Consider the following 25,431-nt stretch of genomic DNA (forward strand, 5'->3'; position numbering starts at 1 on the left):
ACTGGTTCTGAGCACAGCTGCTGCCCTTCCTCCTTCTGTGAGACCTCTGTAGATGCCCATCACTCTCAGCCCTCCTGAGAGTCATTAAATGCAGATCATGAGTGAGGTACTATTTAGGATGCAAAGCAAAAAGCAAAAGCAAAAACAGCACCTCCCTCCTTGTGACTTTCTTTGCAGACTTCCAGCTTAGAGGCAGAAGCACAGCATCTGGGTCAAGGAGTTAGGGGGACAGAATGGGGAACAAGAGAACATTTCAGAGGGTTCCAGAAGGTTGATGGTAGAAGGGCACTGGATCTGGACGGAGGAGAGGGGAAGGTCTCAGAACCAGACATGAGTTCACCCTCTGCCCTGCTGTGGGGCCCACAGGGTCACTTCTGTCCAGGAGCCTCAGTTTCCCCATCTGCAAGGAAGGTTTGAGCCATTACCTCCTCCCTGGAATACAGGTAAACACTTCCAAGCACACAGGGAGCCCTGGGGTCAACAGGCAATTCCTAAACCATGTCTGAATTAGTTGCTGCTGTATCTGGACATAGAGATTCTGGTGGGTCAAGATGGTACCAGTTTGACAAAATTTAGATTTGTGTCATTGCCTGTAACACCTAATTAGGCACATATGAATCCAGAGATCCCACTTCCTGACATTAAGGGCTCACAAACATCTTGAATAAATCTGCAAAGCACAACCCCGAAGTATTATCAAACCGAGCAATCCAGTAGCCTCGGGTACAGAGGGGCCCAGGAGAGGCACTGGCTGGTTCCTTAGGGAGGTGCCCACAGCTTCTCCTTTAGGATGTGACACGCATCCCAGACCGGGTCCTGTGGCTGAGAAGGTGCTTAGCAGGGAGGAATATGAAAAGTTCCAGTCATTTTAGTACCATGAAGAGCTGACAATCCCCAGATACTCTTTATTTGGACACCTCCTGGGACTAGGAGTGGGTTCAGCAAGGGAAGGCCAGATGCAGACTCCTTAGTTGCTGAGTTTCTGTTCAGGGGGCAAAACCAAGGCCTGGAAATCCCTACATCAAAGGAACTTAGTTTTCATAGCTTCAAAGAAAAGGGTCTTGGGAGGCAGAAGAGAAATAGTTAAGAGGGAGGGGCAGGGGGATCAGGGAAGGCTTCAGGAGCAGAGGGCATTGGGGTGCAGTCTTGCAGGACCAGGATTCAACCAGGGAGGGATTGGAGGGGGGCCCATCTAGCCAAAGTGGGGGGCAGGCTCGGCGGGGTGAACAGCATGGGCTGCGGGGACAGGCAGTGGGCGAGGAGGCTGGCAGGTAAGTCAGGCATGATGGGGATGCCTCGAAGGCCATGCTCAGGATTGTGACCTTCATCCTAGGCCCTGGGCACTCCAGCCCTTCTTTGCTGAAGCTGGAGTAGTGTTGGAGTCCTCTAGGTTTTTGGCTATGTTGCATAAAATAATTGAGACCATGCCAGTTGAGTTAGGCCAGTGATAAGAATTTATCGGGAAATGGAGGAAAAGAACAGAGCTTGCTGAGAAATGGAAGAAAAGGATGGAAATATGCACGATGATTTGATGCAGGCTTTTGTATATAGCACAATTTGGCTTGTGTGGCTATCTTTAGTTTAATAAACCAAAGGTATTTAACTCCTCCCCTTGTTAATGCTAAGGCTAGGGACCCCAGCTTTTATTGGTGGGGCCAAAGGTGAGGACTGTTTGTAATAGCCGGGGTCAAGGGGAGGGCCTGGAAAGAGTCCCAACTGGGACCTCAAGGTCAAGGTCACTGTCTTGGCGGGGTCTCATGACCACGTTGTCTGTTGGTCATGTTGTCTGTTGGTCATGTTGTGTCTCATCTTTTCCTCATTTCCCTGTACTAACCTGCCTCATTGTGGTCCTGGGGAGACCCCATGGAGTAGAGGGCTGCTTCCCAGAGCCCCGTGTGAGGTCTCCCTCATCTGACTCTCCTGCCACTCTGGAGTCTGCGCTGAGTGATTCTGGCTCCACTCTTGGCTCTAGGTTCAACCAGGGAAGGAATTTAATCTCTTTAACCTCAATTTCTTGTCTTTGAAATGAGGATGAAAATACTCACCCATAGAGGTGTTTGATGGATTGAATAGATGTTGGAGAGCGAAGATCAAGTCCTTCTGAATTCACAAATGAGGATACAAATTTCTCTGGAAAGGATGGTGAGTAGCCTCCAAGCAACGTAATGCTTACCAGCAATCCTGAGAGTTACAACAGCTTCAGAGCCAACGCACTTCCCAAGTGTCTTCAAAGAACTTTGCCTTGACCATAAGAATTCTTCTAGTGCTCTGGAGGACATTAAAATCATTTGTCATTTCATTGTTTCATTTGCTTTTGAAGCACTTTACATAAGTTTTTAAACCATGAAATTATGGTGAATATAGAAATTCAAAATTTAAAATTGAACTTTTGTGTCTAAAATTTTTCTTCAGGGGACATTTTCTTCAAATCTCCTAAAAGCTCAATTTTACTTTTTCATGTCAAGTTGAATAAATTACCTGGCTGTTTTTCGGTTAAGGTTTAGTTATGATTGTAAAGGAAAATCTCAGAATAACAGTGACTTAAGCAAGTTGGAATTTGATTTTCTTCTTGTACTGTAGGGGTTGTGTTTCCCTAGCATGAGGGACTGTGTTAGTCAGCCAAAGGGGTGCTGATGCAAAATACCAGAAATCTGCTGGTTTTTATAAAGGGTATTTATTTGGGGTAGGAGCTTACAGATACCAGGCCATAAAGCACATGTTACTTCCCTCATCAAAGCCTATTTTTACATGTTGGAGCAAGATGGCTGTCAACATCTGTGAGGTTTCAGGCTTCCTGGGTTCCTCTCTTCCTGGGTCTTGCTTGCTTCTCTTCCCTCTGTGTGCTTACTTCCTGGGGCTCCAGCTTAAGACTTCAGCATCAAACTCCAACATCAAAAACCCTCCAACTCTGTCCTTTTGCCGTGCATGTTATCTGCGAGACTCCCCCACCAAGGGGCAGGGACTCAATGTCCCACAGACATGGCCCAATCGAAGCCCTAATCATAATTTAATCATGCCCAGGTACAGAGCAGTTTACAAACATGATCCAATATCTATTTTTGGAACATATAACCATATCAAACTGCTAAACTCCACCCTCTGAATTCCAAAAGACAGTACAATATTAAACAAACCTTAAACTGTAACAATGCAAGTAGTAAATTGCATCACAATCAATTTAAAGAAATACAGTTTGTCTTGAGGCAAAGTCCTGTCTGCTATAGAATTCTGAAACTTACAAAGCAATTTATGTGCTTCCAATACACAAGTGAACAGAGGATAATCATTTCATTACAACTTGGATAAATTGGGAGGGAAACATGAGTCACTGGTCCTCCAGAGTTCAGTAAACCTGCAGGGCATCGTCTATTCAATTTCAAAGTCTGAGAGTCATTCTTAAGACAATGGTTTCTTCTCCTTCAGGCCTTAAGGGAACCCACACTTTCCACAGGCTTGCCCAACAGCACTTTTCTTGGTTCCACCCTCATCAAGCATCTGGGTGTCCACCAAGCTCCAAACCTCACCCTAGAAGAGTGTTGGGGTGATTGCCACATTTTGCCCAATCTTTGGGTTAGAGTCTTAACCCCCCTTGTTCAGTGAGATGAAAGCAACATCCTCCCTGGCCTTTGGCATACAGGCTCAACCCTCTCAGAGTAATGAGCTGACCACCTGGCCTTTCTTAATCCATGGGGGACAGGTCCACCCCTCTCAGACCTATAGGGTGCTAACCTTAGCTGTCCTACTCCTTGAGGAATGTTCTCCATCTCCCTCTGTACCCTGGGGTGGCAAAACTCTCCCTGAACATCAGGTGGGAACATCCATCCTCTTCAACTGCTGGGGTGAACTTACCCTCTCTGTATACGTGGTGGGGTTCCTCTCATGGCCCAAGGTGATGTCTTAATTCCAGATCTCGGCTTCCATGGTTTTGCTTTTAAAGATGATTTTCCTTCAATCTCTCTTTTCCATGTCCCTTTTAGTTTAAGGCGGCAGTGGTTTTGTTCATACAGTTCTCTCAAAAAGCTTGTTGGTTTGGCATGCAGGAAGCAGGGGCCCAAGCCTAGATAACTGCGTCTTCAATTCTGATTTACAAGTTCTAAGTTTAGTTAAGTCCTCAAATGGAGCACTTTCATCTGGGAGTTTGATTTTCAGAGGCTTGGAATTTCCAGAATCAGTTTCTGTTTTCTTTGTGTCCAGCAGTTCAGTCCTCAGCATATCTTTCTCATCCCCATTATAGATTATAAATCCCCAGGTTTACTTTTGTAGTCATCCAAGTGGGGGAGAAGGCAGCTAGAGCCAGGGTCCAGAGGCAAGAGAGAGTGAGAGTGCTCCTGCAGGCCTCCTGCCTGGCTTTTTGAACTGTTAATGATTCCACCCCTTTGCTAATGGCAGGTGAGGCGCTCCAGCAGTTTACCATTTGGATTGCTTATTTCTCTCATCAATCTCCCATGAGGGCCCAACGATAAAGTCTTGGGGAATATCAGGGGCTTCTTGCGGCTTCTGGAGGAAGTCTTATTCTCAATGGCAGAATCTTGGGGAGGGTCTTCCAACAGCCATCTTGGGGGTATTGACGTCCATGTGGACTCTCTGCCAGGTTCCAGATCCATCTATTGCTTCCCTATCTTACTAGCCTGCTTCAGTAGGTTGTATACATCATGCTCCTTCAAGGTATAATATTGCCATTTATATTTCCTAAGAAGATGGAGTCACCTTAAGAGCAGTTATCACGTTGAAGAAATTTAACAATGAGGTGAAGGTTACAGTCTCTTTCCCCTCGCCCTCTCTCCTAGGACTTGATCGCCTAAGGTTAACAAGAAGAGCTGGTGAAGGAGATGGCTACTGCCCCCATGCCTTTGGGGCAGGGCCACCTCCTGGCTGAGTTCCAGGCCTCCTTGCCTTCACATTAGCAGTGGTACACTTGGGCTGCAGCTGCACTGGAGGAGCAGCCCTTGGGGAGGCTGAGAAGCCTTGCGGTGGCCCTGGCTTGCATTCAAGAGGGAGAGGCAGGGCCACCTCCCCCTGACCCTGACACCCCTCCAGCTGGATGCCATCTGAACCCCTGAGTTCTTGCAGCCCTTTCTCTGTCCCTCTGGTGGCATCTCCTGTGGTTGGCCTTGCATCAGGGTTCATGCATGCTGGGATGGTCTCTGGTTGCCAGCGAGCTCTTGCACGGAGTGTGTCTGGCTCTCATCTCACCCCACCCAGCGAGCATCCAGCATGCATCACTGGGGTGCCAGGAAAATTGCTCCATAAATGGGCCGAATGGCCTGAGTCCAGGCACTGCCGAGGGGCTGGGCGTGCACAGCATGGGGCAGGGGATTTCGGGACACCCCTCTGGTAGACCGTGGGGAAAGAGTGTAAGATGTGGGCTTTGGAGCCAGAAAGACTGGGTTCAAACCCCAACTCTGCCTTTCACTAGCCTTGTGCACTCTCTGCTTCAGTTTCCTTGACATAAAATTGCAAAGGTGACTGTGAGGGTGGAGTGAGATGATTTTTGCCAAGCCCAGGGCCCAGCACCCTGTGGGCCCATGGTAAACTGTGGTGACTTGAACCCCATTTCTCTCCTGACTGCTAACCCAGGCACCTCTCCCCCGTGCCAGGCCCCTCCCAGATTTGCAGCCTGTAAGCAGTTAGGCTCAGAGGTAATGGTTCCGGGCATTAGGAGGTCATGTCCTTGGAGAGAGGGCGAGGGGTTCCGTAGGAAAGCCCAGGGGTGGAGGGGGCCCTCTGTGGACGGGCTGAGGGAGCGCGGTCCTTCATCAGCAGAGGGTGCCTGTGCCATACCCATGCTTCCTGCTCGTGCTAGCCCAGGACCCCGAGAAGGAGGCCACTCGTCTCACATGGGACACCAGCCCCTGCCGGCCTGGAGGTCCCTGGGCAGTGCTGAGTGCAACAGGGCAGGTCCCCAAGTGGGTTTTCAAGCTCCTGTGAACTCAGCTTGCCAGGCCCCAGGTGCTGGCCTTGCCACTGCAGCCCTGGGCCTGGGGCCACACACCTGCTGCAGGGGTCCACAAGGAATCGACCCCCGGGTCAGTGCCTGGGACCGTGACCCCCCCAGGGACCCCCAGTGGCCTAGCCCAGTGAGGCATCTTGGGCTGTGGGGCAGGCCGAACAATGCACAAGGGTTGAGGCCTTGTGGAGAGGATTTCCATGGAGAAGATCATTCTACACTTGCCTCTGCTCTCTACAGTGCTCCTGGGAGGATGCTTTAAAAATTGTTGTTTTCCTGCTTACAAAGTCTCAGTTGAACTCCAAACCCCTTATCTGGCCTTTCCCTGCCTTTACTTTCCATCCTCATCTCCCAGCTCACTGCCCCTCACATCTGGCCACACTGGTCTGCCTTCCCTTATATTAGATGTGCCTACCTGGTGCCTGCCTCAGGGCCTTTGCTCCTGCCCCCACCAAGCCCAGATCAAACATGGGTGCTTCCTTCTATCTGCCTTGGCCCAAAGTTCCTCTTCTCAAGATGCATTCCCTGGCCACCCTAACGTACCCTCCTCCTCCACAGCAGTCTCTTTCTATCCCATCACCTGTTACATTCATACTTAATATTTTCACTACTTAACATTTGTTATTGTTTTTTTTTTAAAGATTTATTTTTATTTATTTCTCTCCCCTTCCCCCCCCCCACTCCAGTTGTCTGTTCTCTGTGTTCATTGGTTACGTGTTCCTTTGTTTGTTTCTGTTGTTGTCAACGGCACTGTGAATCTGTGTCTCTTTTTGTTGCGTCATCTTGCTGCATCAGCTCTCCATGTGTGCAGCACCATTCCTGGGCAGGCTGAACTTTTTTTCGCGCTGGGCGCATTCCTTGCATGTGAGGCACCCCTACACGGGGGACACCCCTGCATGACACAGCACTGCTTGTGCGCATGAGTACTGTACATGGGCCAGCTCCACATGGTTCAGGGAGGCCCGGGGTTTGAACCTGGACCTCCCATTTGGTAGGTGGACGCCCTATCCATTGGGCCAACTCCACTTCCCCATTTATTGTCGGCTCTCTGTCTCTCCTACTTAGAATGTGAGCCCCCTGTGAGCAGGGCTGTGTCTCTCAGTCTTTCATGTATTCCCTGGGCCTCGAGCGGACACTAATGACTATTTGTAGAATGAATGAAAGAGGATAGGCCCAAACACACACTCACTCGCCCTTCCTTGTCTCTCCTTGGACACGAGGATTCCCTTCTCTCATCCATAAAACATAGTGCCTGAAGGACTTTGGTTCACCTGCTTCGGAATGTCTGATCCTCCCAGGGTTAAATTCCTGGCCTGTGATTTTTGTTGCTTCTCCATCCTCCGCCATTTCTCTCCTCCCCATCAGTGTCAGCACCCTGGCACGGCAGCTGAGTTTCCCAGCTGGACCCAGAGTTTGTCTATGTGCCACAGTACCCCTCTAGCCCAGCTGATCCTTTGGAACCCTACACCTTTCATTCTTGAAGAGCAGTGAAGGCTGCAAAAGTCAGTGATGATGTTCTATTAGATCTGAACAAGCCTGGGACAAAGGCCCAGCTCTAAGTCAACACCACGAGGTTACTCGGTGCCTCCTAAGTGTAGAGAACTGGAGATCCCCTGGGGAAGAGCGTTTGTTCTGGTAGTGCCTGCAAACCTTCTGGAAGGCGTGTGTGCTTTGGGGGGTGGGATATCAAACACTCACTTTTTGCGAATTGCTGATAACGAACCAGTCACACAGCTGTTACATTCTCATGTAAATCTACTCCTTGTGTGACTCCAATCGACACATTTCCCTGGATGCCAGCGGGAAGCTTATGAAACCAGATAATTTTGATACACAGAGAGATATAAAAAGGCTGCTGGCCCTCCACGCTGCCTAGCCACTTACGGAGATGGAGGCACTAAGAAGGCTCATCCCACTTGCCCTTTTAATTTCCTCGTGTTTGGCACAGTTGAATTCGACTGAATCTGAAGGTGAGAAAATTGAACCAGATTTTGCAGTTAAATCACAGAAGATCAGCTTTTCAGAGGTCTCTCACATAAATTTAAGTTTTAATAGCCACTGATGTCCTGAATATGTAGAGAAAATTACTCTTAAATGCTTTCAGTTGCATATTGAGTTACTGAATTTATTCAGGACTATATGATAATATATATAAAAACATAAAAACACATGGGATTTTACTGGATATTTTCACTTCTAAGACTTTATTTTAGGAAGTAATTGTAAAATTACAGGAAGACATGTACTTACAGGTATGTGCATTTACATAATTACTAAAATACAACATAAATTTCCATTATTTATTATGTATATTATGATAAATCCATATAGAAGACTACTCTGTGGCATTAAAAAAAAAAATGAAGCTGATCTATAAGAAAGATGCCCATAATCTACATTGAGAGAAAACTCTTTGAAATTTGTACAGAATGACTGTGTTTATGTTCATATAGACATTCAGGTATTTAAAAAATCTGGAAGAGGAGGGAAAGAAGAGAAAAGAAAAGGGTCTTGAAGTATTTATAGCAAGTTGTTAACGATAATTTTTCTGGTTGGATGAGATCATTGGTTTTTACTTTTCACAGTTTGTGCTTTCTGATTTATCACTAATAAATTCAATAAAAATAATAGTTCTTGTTAGAGAAAAATAAATATTTATTGTAAGGACACCACTGAGCCACAGATGAGAAAAAAAATAAAAACTTGCTTCTTTTGTTAAGTGGTGTTATTAATTTTTAGTCAGTTTCCATTATGAAGTATTTTTCTTCTTTTATATTCAACTATAGCTTCTTCTTAAGATTATATCTCATACCATACAGTTTACTAACTTAAAGTTTACTGTTCATATATTCACAAAGTTCTGCAACCATCACCACAATTAGTTTCAGAACATTTTCATCACCCAAAAGGAAATCCTGTATTCACTGGCAGGGACTCCCCATTTCCCTCTAATGCCCCCAGCCCTAGGTAATCAGTAATCTCCTTTCTGCTTTTATAGATTTGCCTCTTCTATATAAATGTCATGTAAATGGAATCATACAGTGTATGATTTTGGGGGCTGGCTTCTTTCATTTAGCATAATGTTTTCAAGGTTCGCCCATCTTTCTTTTTTTTTTTTTAAGATTTATTTATTTATTTATTTATCTCCCCTTCTCCCCACCCCCATTGTCCTCTGTGTCTATTTGCTGCGTCTTTTGTCCACTTCTGTTGTTGTCAGCAGCACGGGAATCTCTGTTTCTTTTTGTTGTGTCATCTTGTTGTGTCAGCTCTCCGTGTGGGCGGTGCCATTCCTGGGCAGGCTGCACTTTCTTTCGCGCTGGGTGGCTCTCCTTACGGGGTGCACTCCTTGCTGTGGGGCTCCCCTACGCGGGGGACACCCCTGTGTGGCAGGGCACTCCTTGCGCGCATCAGCACTGCGCATGGGCCAGCTCCACACGGGTCAAGGAGGCCCGGAGTTTGAAACGCGGACCTCCCGTGTGGTAGACGGACGGCCTAACCACCGGGCCACGTCCGCCGCCTCACCCATCTTATAATAGTACTTTTTTTGGCTGAATAACATTCCATTTTATACATGTAACACCCTTAGTTATCCATTCATCATTTGGTGAACATTTGAGTGGTTTCCATTTTTTTACCCATTTTGAATAATGCTGCCGTGAACAGTCACAAGGATTTTGTGAATATATGTATATATATATGTGTATATATACACACACACACATTTATTTCTCTTGGCTACATGCCTTAGGAGTGGAATTATTGGGACATATGTTTAATTGTTTGAGGAACTCCCAGCCTGTTTTCCAAAGCAGCTGCACCATTTTACATTTCTATTTTACAGCAACGGTTTATGAGGGTTCCCATTTCTTCACATTCTTGCCAACACTTGCTACTATTTGTCTTTAAAGTATAGCTATCCCAACACATGAGAGGTAGTGTCTCATTGTGGTTTTGATTTTCATTGTCCCACTGCCTAAGGATGTTGAGCATCTTTCCATGTGCTTATTGGCCATTTGTACATCACCTTTGGAGAAATATCTATTTGTTCCTTTGTCCATTTTTATTTAGGTTGTTTGTTTTTTTGTTATTGAGCTGTTAAGAGTTCTTTGTGTAGTCTAAAATCTCCTTTTAAATTTAATTTTATTGTTACTTTATTTTATATATAATGAATAAAGTATTTAAAGAGTCTATAATATAAATAAATGTAGTATTTTATTTTTTAAAAGATTCATGCTAAAAAGTAGGTAGGTAGTAGTTGTTGTTTTTTTGAGGAGGTACTGGGGATTGAACCCAGGACGTCATACATGGGAAGCAGGCGCTCAATCATTGAGCTAAAGCCACACTCCAAAGAGAGCTGGTTTTTTTGTTTTGTTAGTTTTTAGAAGGTACCAGGATCTAACCTGGGACCTCATAGCAGGCACGCGACCACTTGATCTACATCCACTCCCTGGTAGGTAGTATTTTAAAATGTGGTAACTTAGGCTCAGAGAAGTTGTAGATTTATCAGAGGTAAGACAACTAGCTTTAAAGCTCCTTTTTAAAACTATCTATCCTCAGGGCCCAATATATGCTTTACTCTTTTTTGGACTACAGAGAAATTGTAAAAATGTTCTCCCCAAGAAGGAGAAATCAATTGCTGGCACCTTGCACTGGGGTGAGCTACATCCCACTCATGCCTGTATGGCAGCCACATGTGGGGTGGGAGACTCCCCATCACGGAGAGCGGGGGTGGCTCTCCTCAGTGCCACTACACTCTCCACCAGGCAAATCAAGGTGCAGTGCCAGCCTGGGAGGCGCCAACTTGGGCGAGGCCCACAAAGCCCTGATCCTGCAACTCAACCCCAGTGAGAACTGCACCTGGACTATAGACAGACCAGAAAACAAAAGCATCAGAATCATCTTTTCCCACTTCCAGTAAGTAGAGACTTTCGTCCCGTAATGACGGTGGGTGAACTCTGGGGCTTCTTTGTGGACAGAATGCAGCTGTTCCTGCAGGGCACATCCACCATGGCGCTGATGATGCTCACGGCTGGTGTTTCCTGATTGATGTCTGCAGGCCAGGCACTGGTAGGATCAGCTCCCAGCTGGTCTATTTCCAGATTCCAGGCAAAAAACACTAAACTCGGGGCTCCGAATTTTGGGGTGCATTAGAATCAGCAGGGATAAATTCCAAAACCACAGATTCCTGGGCTGTACCCCATACACTTAGCTCACAGTCATCTGAGGGGGACCCAGGCATCAGGATATTTTAGTGCTCAGGTGGTCCCAGTGTGAGAACTTGGCAAAGCACTACAAGGACTCTCTTAGGCCTTCATGAGAACTGTCCCAGTTAATCCTCTCAATAACCCTCTGGGGAAGATACTATCTGACCCACAATCAGTAGATCCAGAAGCCCTTTCAGCTGTCCCAGGCCACATCCTGATAAAAGTGGGAGAGGGATTGACTCAGGCAACCTGGTTCCGTATGCCCCAGTGGTTCCCACACTTGAGGGACACCAACAGCGCCTGGAAGACCCGTTAAAGCACAATCACTGGGCTCCACCCCCAGAGTCCTGGTTCTCTAAGTGCAGCCTGGGGCCAGTGAACCTGCATTGGCAACATATTCCCAGGTGATGCTGCTGCTGGCCCAGCCTCCACACTGTATACTGCAGGTGTATACCATCAGAGCTGGACTTGACTTCCCTTTGTTACTCAAAGAAACGAGAAGGAAACTTTCCAATTTCCTGGAATGGTAGCGCTAGTAAGAAACATATACTCTATTTTGCTACATAGAAAGAGGAAGAGAGAACAGAGTGTGGGAAGTTTGGGAAAAATGACCATTCAGCGTATACTGGACTTCTCTGATATGCCAGGCCTGCGAGTGCTGCTTTATTTTCAGAATATTACAAATCTCACACAAGAGAAGGAATATGTTGTGATGCCCCATTTTATAGAACAGTAAACTGAGGTCAAGAAGGGAAAATCACTTGTCCCAAGTTACTCAGCAGCTGTAAATGACAAGGTGGAAGGAGAAGTCAGATTTGACTGTCCTTGTATATTTTCCTCTAAGCCATCTTGGAAATGTGTCCTCTGCAGGTACTTGGAAAGACCTTTCAAAATGGGTAGAAAAGTAAAATCCTGGACTGCCCTGTCTACTGCACAGCATGGGACTATCATTAAGAAGGAAACAGTGAAGATGTAGGAATGGGAGGGGCAGCCGGGGCGAAGAAAGTTTGGCTTTAAGAGCTGTGGTCATGGAAAAGAGTCCCTTGCACTTTAAACAACCTTGGACTTCATATGTCGAAGGGGGTCACTTTTCATTTAGAAGGTCCTACAAAGGTCTACACCAAAGGGCCCCACGGACATGGGGAAAGGAGAGAAGAACAGAGGTCCTAGGTCTGTCTTCCCCATTTCCTTGTCACATGAGGCTGGCAAAGCAGTTTGCTCCCCTGATGCAGTTACGGGCTGAGTTCTTTGACCTTGAGGGCAGTGGTGGTAGTGACAGTAGATCTTGGAGAGGTTGCAGTGAGGGCTCATGTCATCACTTTGTAAACTATGATGCCAATATGAGTAATGGAAGGCCCCCGAGAAACCTCCTTTGCCAGGGTCTCCTCTCCAGCCACCGTGTTCTTACAGGCTCGATCCAGATGCAAGCTGTGAAACGGAGCACATTGCCGTTTTTGATGGAGCCTCCACCAGAGGGCCTCTGCTAGGGACAGTCTGCAGTAAAAATGACTACGTTCCGGTGTTTGAATCATCATCCAACACCCTGACGTTTCAAATCATCACTGACTCTGCAAGTGTTCAAAGGACTGTCTTTATCTTCTACTACTTCTTCTCTCCTGAAATCCGTAAGTCCTCGTTTATACATCGTTTACGTACAGCTCCTGTAAGCAGAGATTACAAGCGTGCCTGCCTGGGCTTTTCAAATCCTGAGTCTGAGGTTTTTTCTTCTGAGATTTCCCTATTTATTAGAGCAATGATTCCCTAACTTAAAGATGCGTAAGTACCACCTGTAGAGCTGAAGTCCCAGATTCCTGGGATATAGGAGTTCTGGGGTGGAGTCCTTGAATTTGCCTTTCTAACATGCTACCAGGGGGGGCTGTTGAGATGACCCCATGCTGAGGTGCCCTGTGATAGGGCCCAAAGCAGACTCTCCAGTTTCAGCCTATCTAGTAAGAACTCTATGAGCTCTGAGATGCCCATTGAGAGATCACTCCTTTCTCTCATCTGATTCATTCGATCTGGGTTCAGGCTCTAGAACCTTCATGTTGAGCAGTTTCGCCAGGTGATTCTGACAGAGAAGATGGTCTGGGGAGCACCTCTTGAGAACTGCTGAGCTCACATCTGAAACCTGAGACTGTCAGGCAGCCAGAGGCTTCACTTACATGGCTCCACATTCGCAGCACCTAAATCCCATTACAGGCAAAGAAGAATGCCTGAGTGCATTCATGAGGAAAGTGTCACTCTGGTTTTCTTGCCAAGATACCCACCTGCTCGTGTCCCTCTCCTGCTTAAACCCGAGATGGTTCTCCACTGATTCCTTGGTGCCAGCAAATCTGCAGAGTAGAGCAGTCCAGGTTTCCCCGGCCAGCCCAGGCCAGCTTTTCAAGGCTCATCACTAGCGTCTATCTGACATGTATCCTGTGATGTAGCCAATCGAAGCTACTTTTCATCTCTCTGAAAAGAGCCCTCGGTATTGTTTCAGCATTTTTCCTATGTCAGGTGCTTCTGGCTTCCAGCTGGGGAGGGAAGGGACCAAGGAAGGCTTCGGGAAGGCTGCCTCTGAGCTGAGCTTTGAGCAGGAGTGTCTTGGATGGGGAGGACTAGAGTCAGCAGAGGAAGATTCACTGCTGCTGGATCCAACAGCCGGAGGAGATGCAGGGGTAGGAAGGACAGGCTGGGCCAGCAGGTCCTGTGGAAGCGGCTGATGTGATTGGAAAGTGAGGCTGCAGCTAAGAGGGGGTTTCCAATGCCAGTTCTGACAGTGTTTCTCAGAGCTTCAGTGGCTCAGCCTCGGTGACGGAGGGTCTTCAGAAGGGGCAGCTGTCTTATCAGAGTCACATTTTAAGAGATGTGATGTGGGGGCATTTTCGGGACTTGGAGTTGTCCTGGGTGGTGCTGCGGGGACAGTTACTGGACATTGTATGTCCTCCCATGGCCCACTGGGTGGACTGGGGGAGAGTATGGGCTATGATGTGGACCATTGACCATGAGGTGCAGCGGTGCTCAGAGATGTATTCACCAACTGCAATGAATGTCTCATGGTGATGGAGGAGGTGATTGTTATGGGCGGAGGAGTGGGGTGAGGGGAGTGGGGAGTATATGGGGACCTCAAATTTTTTAATGTAACATTAAAAAAATAAAGAGAGAGAGAGAGAAAAAAAAATGAGTCCCTCTCTGCCTGGCACCAGATGGGTATGAAATCAGTGATGAAGAGGGATCAAAACCTCATGCTCTCTCCCGTGTGAAAGTGGGAGCTGGAATAGCCCTTAAAGAGTAGGCAGGGTCATCTGGATGTGCAACACAGAAATGGAAGGAAGTCTCTGTCTCGTTCTGCCTTGTTGCCGCCCTCCCGTCCGTCCCATTCAGGTATTCCGGACTGCGGGGGCTACCTGGGTGCTCTGCAAGGCTCCTTTACCAGCCCCAACTACCCAAAGGCGCACCCCACATTGGCCTACTGTGTGTGGTACATCCAAGTGGAGAAAGGTTACAAGATAAAATTAGACTTCAAAGAGATTTTGTAAGTACTGGGGCCCACCTGTCCTGTTTGAGCAAACTGGCAAGTGGGGTGGGGGGACAAGGGAAGAAAAAGAACCCATGCGCCCCCTAGAGAGGGGCACTTTTCAAAGACTCTGTATATAAAGGACATGCCAATATTACCACATTGAACTAAGTTGGTGATTTCTCTGACGATTCTAAAGCCTTGGCAGGGACTGGCAAAGCTCTGGGTTGAGCATCATAAAGCTAAGCTGTCACTGTAAGGAAAATTCCTTAGTCACTCAAACGTTGGGATTGTTGGGATTATAGAAAATACAGGTTAACTGGCCCTCATTCTGTAGCCTAGAAATAGACGATCACTGCCGATTTGACTTTGTTGCTGTTTATGATGGCCCCTCCACGCGTTCTGGCCTGCTGGGACAAGTCTGTGGCCGCGTGACGCCCACCTTCGAATCTTCCTCAGACTCTATGACTGTTGTGTTATCTACAGATTATGCCAACTCCTACCGGGGCTTTTCCGCTTCTTACACCTCAATATATGCAGAAAATGTCAACACTAGTAAGTTTTGGTTTATGTTCCTGAGCTCTTTTGAGCTCCCTGAAGATTGGTACCTAGGAACTGTGCCTTAATTCTTAGCCTGCCTGTGGCTAGTCGTATTTGCAAGCCTATCAAATACTTTGGAAACTATTTGCATACCGAAGCTTAAGAATCAGTTCTTTGCATTACTTCATCAAATAGGAAATTCATGATTTTATTACCTGCAAAAATATCTGCAAAAGTGATAACTATTTTCCTTAATCCCTTCTGCAAAGGTACAATTAAAAAGATTACATTTACGGAGTCTAGCCACAAACAAGGTCTCAATGAACAAGTCATCTTGTAAAATGTGGATCAGCAGCTCTGCTAGATCAGGCTTCTGATTATAGTTTAGAGCAGACTGGGTTTTGAGTTTTTATATATTTTCCTACATGCTTAGCTTTTCAACACCCGGACTTCCTAGCTGACATAAACATGATGATTTTTTTTTTTTTTGATAGCATCTTTAACTTGCTCTTCTGACAAGATGAGAGTTATCATAAGCAAATCCTACCTGGAATCATTTAAATATAATGAGAATAACCTACAACTAAATGATCCAACTTGCCGACCAATAGTATCAAATGTTGTGGAATTTTCTATTCCTCTAGATGGATGTGGTACAATCAAAAAGGTAAACTGAAACACTGTGGGTTTTGTCAAGCGCCAAATACATGTTGTATTAGTTGGGGTATGTTTGCTGCTGCTTTAACAAACAGCCCCAATCTCAGTGGCAAGGCATACATGGTAAGTATATGCAGATGCACATGTGCACTTGCTCATTCACACATAAATGCCAAATTACTACATTCATTTCTCAGGGATTATCTTTCTCTGAATTAAAAAATCCTGAAACCTTACTGGAGAGGGTTTGAACACCTGAGTACTATGGGTTTAATAGCGTACGAGTAACACTGGAGCAGAAAATGTTAGTCTCATATTTGGTAGAAATATAACTGTATTTTTATTAATCTTCTTCTTTTCCCCTGTAAAAGCAGAAGGTAAAAGCATTATCCCTATTTAATGTTTATTTATCCTTATTTTAAATGTGAAGAACATTACTTCAAGTTTGTTGTTTGTTCTATATTGTCTGTTCCTGATATTTGTAGATATCCAATTCAATCTCTCAAACACTTTTAGTCTGTGGGTCCCTTTAGGATGTGTACCCTAAACTTTTTCACTCAGAACTTTCTAAAACAATGGTATTGAAAAGAATGAAATCTGCTCCAGAGGAATCAGTAAGAATAGAAATAAATTATCAATTTTTCTTTTTTGCCAAAAAATGAATACACAGGCTTCATGAGGGAGGGCAATGTACATAGAGTCTATTGCAGTTAGCCACGCTAACTTGGTGCTATTTATGGGGGTAGAGTAATGCATTCTAGGGTTTAGAGTCTTTAAATGTTTGGAAAATTGCAATCGAAACAGATTTTTATCTAACAACAAAAAAAAAATCTGTTGAATTCTATCTTCAAGTCTTTCTAATCCAAGCAGACCCTCTCATTTTACTTTCAATTCTTTCTACCTCCCCTGAATTTTTCTTAAAGAAAACAAATTTAAGAGTATTCTGGCATGGAAGCTTTTAATGCATGATTTAAGAAAATTCTGTCCTTACCTGCAAATATTATTCACCTCTATGCTGTATGATATTAATGGACTCAAAATAGAAAATTTGAATCCTCTCTTGTTCTGCAGGCAGAAGGTCATTCAATTACCTACACCAATGTAATCACCCTGACTGCATCCCCAACTTCAGAGGTGATCACCCGTCAGAAACATCTCCAGATTATTGTGAAGTGTGAAATGGAACATAATTCCACTGTGGAGTTGATGTACATAACAGAAGATGACATAATACAAAATCAGAATGCATTGGGAAAATATAACACAAGCATGGCTCTTTTTGAATCCAATTTGTTTGAAAAGCCTATACATGAGGCACCATATTATGTGGATTTGAACCAAACTCTTTTTGTTCAAGTCAGTCTACACACCTCAGATCCAAATTTGGTGGTATTTCTCGAGACCTGTAGAGCTTCTGCCACATCAGACTTTGCATCTCCAATCTATGACCTAATCAGGAGTGGGTATGTATTGTGTATAGTATTCATTTTTGCAGGACAAATGATGATTTTAATGAAGTAATACTCATATATGTATTCATTTATCTTATTAAATTTATTTTAATCATTTAATAAAACACAGTTCCTTTGTACTAGTTACAGATAATTTAAGATAAAACCTTTCTTTAGCTACAGCCCATTCATTTATGCACTAATTGCTGCTGGAAACAAATTTTTGTTTTTGTCAAGAAAGCTCTGTATTTAGTGTTTATTTTTTCCATCCTTATGTCATTTTCAACAGAAACCCAGAACATTAATTCATTTGTGCCATCTTTTGAACATATACAAAATATCATTAAAATATATGTGGTGTTCTTATGAAAAAAGTATAAGCTTTTTTCCTAAAGCTGGTGGATTTTAACTACCTCAACCATACTGACACATAACAGCAAGCATGTAAAGAAAGTTGTTTGAGTCTAATTCATAGTTATAGATTTTCCAATTAATCTGTGAGGGCTAGAAATTATACAGCTTGAAGGGCACTTTCTATTTTTCATAGAGCTCAAATCAATTGTGTTAGCTTCTGTATTCTGAACTAAAACATATCTTTTAGAGAGATTTTTGGATTCACAATTCAGAGAGAACTTTGTATGATCTTCTTTCAATGTTGAAAATACTGATTGTTCATCCTCTAAACATGTTCATAAATTCTGTTTCAGATGTACCAAAGATGAGACGTGTAAGGTATATCCCTTAGCTGGACACTATGGAAGATTCCAATTTAATGCCTTTAAATTCTTGAGAAGTCTGGGCTCTGTTTATCTCCAGTGTAAGGTTTTGATATGTGATAGTAGTGACCATCAGTCTCGCTGCAATCAAGGCTGTGTCTCTAGAAGAAAACGAGACATTTCTTCATACAAATGGAAGGCTGATTCAGTCATTGGACCCATTCGTCTGAAAAGGGATCGGAGTGCAAGCGGAGAGTCAGGTAAGGAAAAAATGCTATTTCATGATTTCATGGCTCCAAAAATGCTGCTGAAATAACATTTCTAAGTAAATATATTTTAAATTTAGGGGCTTGTAATAGACGTTTGAGCAAAACCCTAAGTAAATTATCAATTTTAAGTGTGAGGATCAAGTTTTTCTTCATCAGTTGATAGAATGCAAAACCTGTACAGCTTGAACATTTTATTCACTAATAACTCATTGCCTTTATGGCTATTGATGGAATGGCCTCCTTTCTAAAGAGAAGGAAGTTTCCTTTAACTTCCTTGTACCTTATTATAGACACCATAGCAGATAACAGACTCAAAAAGTAGCATACTCTTAATGAATAAGTAATAAAATGAAATGGCATCTCACACAAGCACCTGTTGGAATAAAAAAATTATGATTATTATTTTTTGAGGTACCAGGGCTGGGAATTGACCCTGGGACCTTATATGTGGGAAGCCAGCACGCAACCACTGAGCTACATTGGCTCCCCTGAGTTGGTTTTTTCATTTGTTTGCTTGTTGTTTGTTTTTGTTTATTTGGGAGGCACTGGAGACCCAACCCACGACCTCCCATGTGGGAAGCAGGCTTGAGCAACATCTGCTTCCAAAAGTTATTTTTGACAAAGGAAAAATAGTATATTGACATAAGACAATCCTGCTTATTTGAAAAGGACAGGACCTGAGTTCTGCTACGTTGCATGGGGCAGAAGTGAGGCAAACTTCTCAGAGTGACTAGATGGCTAGTTTCTGAGTCATTTTCCCCATATGACCCAACTATCTGGTATTAAATGTATTGAGTTTAATATGATTTTTTAGGATAAACCACAATTGAATAAGAACTGTCTATAAGAATTTATCTTAGGAAAAAAATGATGCTGGCATAAAAAGAAATCCCATGACCCCTTCTTTATTTATTATTATTTGCATGGACTATGAAGAATTATAATTTCTGGCTTGTTGCAAATTATTTCTATGGCAAACAAGACAAAACATAATTAAATTCAGTAACCTTATAAACACATTCATTAAGTCTTGCATGACAGCTCTTTAGATAGATATTAGCTTGAAATTATTTGCAAATTAGTGAATGAAAGACTATATATATTTCTTACATAATAGCAAAGTATCCTTTTCCTATTTCAAGGGAATAAACTAATGAATATATTTAATAAATATATTTTGTTAATAAATATATTTTGATAACTCTGGGAAATGACCATTAATACATGACCCTGCATTGCTGCTTGCTTGAATTTCACAACTTTTTCACCTCAGATCAGGGACCCAAACTAAGTCAATTGTCTGAAACAAATACATTGAAAGCCATTTTGTCTTTGCAATGAAACATAAAATGAGCCAATTCAAATACTTGATAATGGTTCTCAATGTTATGTGGGCATTGCTATACATACAATCATTCATGCATAAGATTCATAGGGTGTGCAGAGAAATGATAAATTTACCAACATTTTGTATTGGTAAGAAATATTTTCTTTTAAGGCCTTTTTGATCTTTTTCCCCAATTACAGGATTTCAGCATCAAGTACATCCAGAAGGAACTCAGCATCAGCCTTTCAACGGCCTGCATCTATTTTCATTCATGGTCCTTGCTCTGAATGTAGTGATTGTGGCTACAATTACAAGGAGGCATTTTGTAAATGCAAGAGCAGAGTACAGGTACCAGAAGCTGCAGGGCTATTAACCAAAGGCTTCAGCCTTAAGTGAGACACAGTTCTCAGAATGCCCAAGAAAATGGTACCTTATGGTTATTATGCTATGAATAAATTAGGAAGGGCTTGATAAAAGCCATATACAGGTGGTCATGTCATGGAGGACAGAGTGTGTTTCATAGAGTATAATACCTCTGCAGAAAGATGGACATGAACAGACACTATGTAAAGCAGCTCTCATTCTAATGAACTAAAGCCACTGAATAGAAAATGAATTTAAAACATCCCCTTTTATAAACATAAAACATTTTAAGCAGATATTAGGTGAAAAGGAAAAGGTTATTTTTCTTTCCACTTTTTTTCATTATTGAAGTATATCACTCATACATAAACATACATAAATAATAAGTGAATAGTAATGGTTGTAAACTTAAACATGGATAACCTCATACAGGGCTTTCATACTTCACGCTACCACCAATACCTTGCATTGTTGTGAAACATTTTTAACTAATGATTAAAGAACATCCTCAAAATATTACTACTAACCAAAGTATCTTACATTTGGTGTACTTTCCCCCCAACCCACCCTATTATTATTAGTATTAGTATATGTCATTTATACATGAACATACCTAAACAGTAAGTGTATGGTAAAAGTTGTGAACTTAACAAAGCAAACATGCATAACATCATACAGAGGTCCCATACTTCAATCCACCACCAACACCTCGCATTGTTGTGAGACATTTATTACAAATTATGAAAGAATATCCTCAAAATCTTACTACTAATGATAGTCCTTATCTTAACATTGGGTGTATTTTTCCCACAACCTACCCAATTATTATTTTTTACATATATTTTTATGACAGAAGTTGTAAACTTACAAAACAATCATGCACATCTGCAGAATTCATATACAGAACCCCTCTATCAGCACACCATACTATGGTGGAATACTCGTTACAGATTATGAGATAATATCATTAGACTATTACTAGGTCCATAGCGTACATTTGACACACTTTTTCCATGCTCCCCCATTATCAACACAGTACATCTTTCACATAGATGCATGAATATTCTATTATTACTGCTTTTTTAAAAAAGATTTTAAAATTTATTTCTGCCCCCCCTGCCCCGTTGTCTGTTCTCTATGTCCATTTGCTGTGAGTTCTTCTGTGTCCACTTGCATTCTTGCCAGTGGTACCGAGAATCTGTGTCTCTTTTTGTTGCGTCACCTTGCTGTGTCAGCTCTCCATGTGTGTGGCACCACTCCTGGGGCTGCTCTCCTTGTGGGGTACACTCCTTGCACGTGGGGCTTTCTGATGCAGGGGACACCTCTGCATGGCACAGCACTTCTTGTGTGCATCAGCACTCCGCATCGCCCAGCTCACTACATGGGCCAGGAGGCCCTGGATTTGCGCCCTGGAACTCCCATATGATAGGCAGATGCTCTATTAGTTGAGCCAAATCCACTTCCCTATTATTACTGTTAACCACAATCCATAGGTCACTGCAGTTATATTTTTCCCATGCTTCTCCATATTCTCACCACCCTGCAATAGTGAAATACATGTGCTCTAGCTCACAAAGGACACTCCTGCATCTATACCATCAAACACATTCTCATCAACAGCTGGGTTTACTGTGTTATTCAGTCCCTAAATTATTCTCTTTCTTTCAATTGACATGTACATCCCTAGACTACCTTTTTCAGTCACATTCCCATTTATAAACCAGCTGTTATTTATGATAATGTGTTAACTCTATACATTTATACACTTTTTCAGTAAAGTTAATTAAAACTTCTACATACATTAAACTTCAGTAGTCCATCTCAGTCCTCTTCTTATCTCCTTTAAGAACCCACCACCTACCACCAGGCCTTGAAGATAATTTCCTACATTTTCTTCTAGAAGCTTTATGGTTCTTGCTTTTATATTTAGGTTTTTGATTCATTTTGAGTTAAGTGTTTTTAATAACGTGTGAGATTGGGGTCCTCTTTCGGTTATGGATATCCAGTTCTCTCAGCACCATTTGTTGAATGGACTGTTCTGCCTGAGGTGGGTGGGTATGACAGGCTTGTCAAAAATCACTTGACCACAGATATAAGAGTCTGTTTTTGAAAAATCACTTTGGTTCCATGGTCTGTGTTTCTGTCTTTATGTCAGTACCTTGCTGGTTTTACCACTGTAGTTAGGTAATATGATTTAAAGTCCAGAAATAAGAGGCTTCCAACTTTGCTTTTCCTTTTCAAGATGTTTCTGGCTATTCAGGACCACTTACCTTTCCAAATAAGTTTGATAATCATGTTTTCCATTTGTTTAAAACATGCTGGTAGAATTTTTATCAGGATTGCTTTGAATCTGTGTATCAATTTGAGTAATATTGACATCTTAATGATATTTAATCTTCCAATCCATGAGTATTATTTAGGCCTTTTTTGATTTCTTTTAACAATGAGTTGTTTTCTGAATACAAGTGCTTTACATTGTTGGTTAAGGTTATAACAGAATATTTCAGTTTCGTCAGTCATATTTTATTTTCACCACTCTTTTGACACTTTTAGTTAATTTTATTGAAATAATCTTCATTTGTAGACTCTCTTTCAGGCCTTTCTCTCCTGTGTTTTCTTTTCAGGCTGTAGCACAGCCTTTAGTATTTCTTGCAAAGCCAGTCTCTTGATTTCAAACTTTCTCAGTTTCTGTTTATCTGTGAATATTCTAAACTTGCCCTCCTTTTTGAAAGACAACCTTGCTGGATATAAGATTCTTGGCTGGAAGTTTTTCTTTTGTAGTATCTTAAATATATCATGCCACTGTCTTCTTGTCTCCACAGTTTTTGATGAGAAATTGGCACTTAATCTTATTGGGTATCTTTATATGGTATGCTTGCTTTTCTGTTGCTGCTCTCAGAATTCTCTCTTTGTCTTTGGCGTTTGACATTCTCATTAGTAGGTGTCTTGGAGTTGGTCTATTCAGATTTATTCAGATCAGAGTGCTTTGTGCTTCTTGGACATGGATATCCATGTCCTTCAGTAGGGTTGGGAAATTTTCTACCATTATTTCTTCATATATTCCTTCTCCCCCTTTTCCTTTCTTTTCTCCTTCTGGACACCAATGGCATGGATGTTTGCACATCTCTTGCTGTTGTTTAGTTCCCTGAGACCTTGTTCAATTTTTTCCATTCTTTTCTCCATCTGTTCTTTTGTATGTTTGCTTTCAGAGGCCATTTCTTCAAGCTCACCAATCCTTTCTTCTGCTTCCTCAAATCTGCTACTGTATGGTTCCAAGGTATTTTAAATTTCATTTATTGCACCTTTCATTCCCATAAGATCTGCTATTTTTCTATGTATGGTTTCAAAGTCTTCTCTTATTCAGTTTCTTCTTAATATCCTTAATCTCTTTAGCCATCTCATTGAATTTATTAAGATTTGTTTGACCATCTATAATTAGTTGTCTCAACTCCTTTATGTCATCTGGAGGCTCACCTTTCTCCTTTAACTGGGCCATATCTTCCCGTTTCTTGGTGTGAATTGTAATTTTTTGTTGGTATCTTGGCATCTGACTTACTAGATGTATTTTTTCTGGGTGCAATTTTTCTCTTTAATTGAGGGCTTCCTGCCCTTTTCCCCTTGCTAGTTGTGTGCTAGAAACCAAGGATGTAGTTGCTGCTGTAAGCTGTGGAGGCTCAAGCTGTCCTCATTTTCCCAGGGACCAATGAAGCTTCTCCCAACTTTCTCCTTTGCCAGGAATAGAGACAGAGCCACAGCTGTGTGGAATTATCCAAGTCTTATAGGCCTAGACTGTAGCTGCCCAGAGAGACTGATGATGCTTCAACCCCTTTCTCCCCTGCCTGAGGCAGGGATGGAGCTGCAGGTGTGGCAGCAATCTATGCAGTGCGGGTCCAAGATGACTTCTTTTGTCCCAGTAGACTTCTTACTGTTCAGTCTGTGCTAGTTGCATGTACCTGCAGTTACCTGGAGAGGCTGGGGCAAGGCCTGACAGCTTCCTCCCTGCCAGAGGTGGGGCTGAAGCCTAGGCTAGGGCTGCATGCCGATCTGGGTGAAAGAAAGCCAGTTCTTTTTTTTTTTTTTAAGATTTATTTATTTATTTATTTCTCTCCCCTCCCCCCCCCCCCATTGTCTGTTCTCTGTGTCTATTTGTGTGTCTTCTTTGTCCACTTCTGTTGTTGTCAGCGGCACGGGAATCTGTGTTTCTTTTTCTTGCATCATCTTGTTGTGTCAGCTCTCCGTGTGTGTGGCACCATTCCTGGGCAGGCTGCACTGTCTTTCGTGCTGGGTGGCTTTCCTTACAGGGTGCACTCCTTGCGTGTGGGGCTCCCCTATGTGGGAGACACCCCTGCGTGGCACCTGCGTGGCATGGCACTCCTTGCGCGCATCAGCACTGCGCATGGGCCAGCTCCCCATGGGTCAAGGAGGCCCGGGGTTTGAACTGCAGACCTCCCATGTGGTAAACGAACACCCTAACCACTGGGCCAAGTCCGCCGGCCGAAAGCCAGTTCTTACCATCACTGTGATTTTTCAGTCAGCCTGGCTTCCCCTCATGCTGGGGGCAGAATCAATGGCAACTACTGGTCTCTTTCTGACTTGGACAGGTTCAAACTTCAGCTCTTCTTAGGGTTATACTTTAGCCAGCTGAATTTACTAATCAGTAGCTGAAATTGGTGGCCACCTGTCTCTTCCTCCCCTGTTTTTGGGAAATGGAGCTTCCAATTCCACCCAAAGACTAGCTCCTGAGGCAACTCACACCACCATATTAGGATGATCACGGTCCTCCATGGCATGACCTGTATTTTCCCAGAGAGGTTGGCACAGGTTCCCTTAGCTTCTTCCCTATCGGCAGTGGAGCTGGGGCTTGTGCTTGTGCTAGAGCTGCAATCTGATTTGGGTGCTAAGAAGCCAGTCCCTACTAGCACTATGATTTTCAGTCCATTCCACTTCCCCTTGTGCCAGAGGCAGAGTTAAAATGGTGGCTACCAGCCTCTTTCTGACTTGGACATGTTCAAACTTTAGTTGTTCTTAGGATTATACTTCAGCCTGCTGAATTTACTAGTCAGTAGCTGAAATTCGTGCCTTCCCTGTTTTTGAGAAGTGGAGCTTCCAATTTCAGCTGTGGAATAGCTCCCAAGGTGCCTTGTCCTTCCAGTGGAGGATGGCCTCTGGATTCTGGGGCATGGAGTGGTCTACTTATGATCTTCTCTGCAGATGGGTAGTCTTCTCCTTCCATTCTTTCAAGGATATAGCAGGATGCTCTTCTGGTCTCCTGGAGCCCACAAACAGGTGCTTTAGATAGCTCTGGGTGATTCCTAATTGCCCTGTAGCATGAGCTGATTCTAGGAGCTCATTACTCTGCTGTCATCTTGTTAGTTGTCCCAGAAAAGGTTATTTTTGATTAAAAAAAAGAAGTCTGCAGAATTAGATGAATTTATTTTCTCAGAGGCAAACATACTAC

The 25,431-nt window shown here is 43.4% G+C and overlaps 1 protein-coding gene across 1 annotated transcript; it reads left to right on the forward strand.

Moving 5' to 3' along the window:
- The first annotated feature begins 1,231 nt into the window (after positions 1–1,231).
- On the forward strand, positions 1,232–24,088 carry LOC131278663 (CUB and zona pellucida-like domain-containing protein 1). The gene is made up of 9 exons (XM_071215542.1): positions 1,232–1,271; positions 10,711–10,861; positions 12,562–12,776; positions 14,518–14,668; positions 14,988–15,205; positions 15,685–15,857; positions 16,919–17,310; positions 18,006–18,274; positions 19,811–24,088. The coding sequence occupies exons 1-9, from the start codon at positions 1,232–1,234 to the stop codon at positions 19,981–19,983; spliced, it is 1,782 nt and encodes a 593-aa protein (XP_071071643.1). The 3' UTR covers positions 19,984–24,088.
- Positions 24,089–25,431: the final 1,343 nt, after the last annotated feature.

This window comes from Dasypus novemcinctus, chromosome 6 (genome assembly GCF_030445035.2).
Source record: "Dasypus novemcinctus isolate mDasNov1 chromosome 6, mDasNov1.1.hap2, whole genome shotgun sequence".
NCBI classification, from domain to species: domain Eukaryota; kingdom Metazoa; phylum Chordata; class Mammalia; order Cingulata; family Dasypodidae; genus Dasypus; species Dasypus novemcinctus.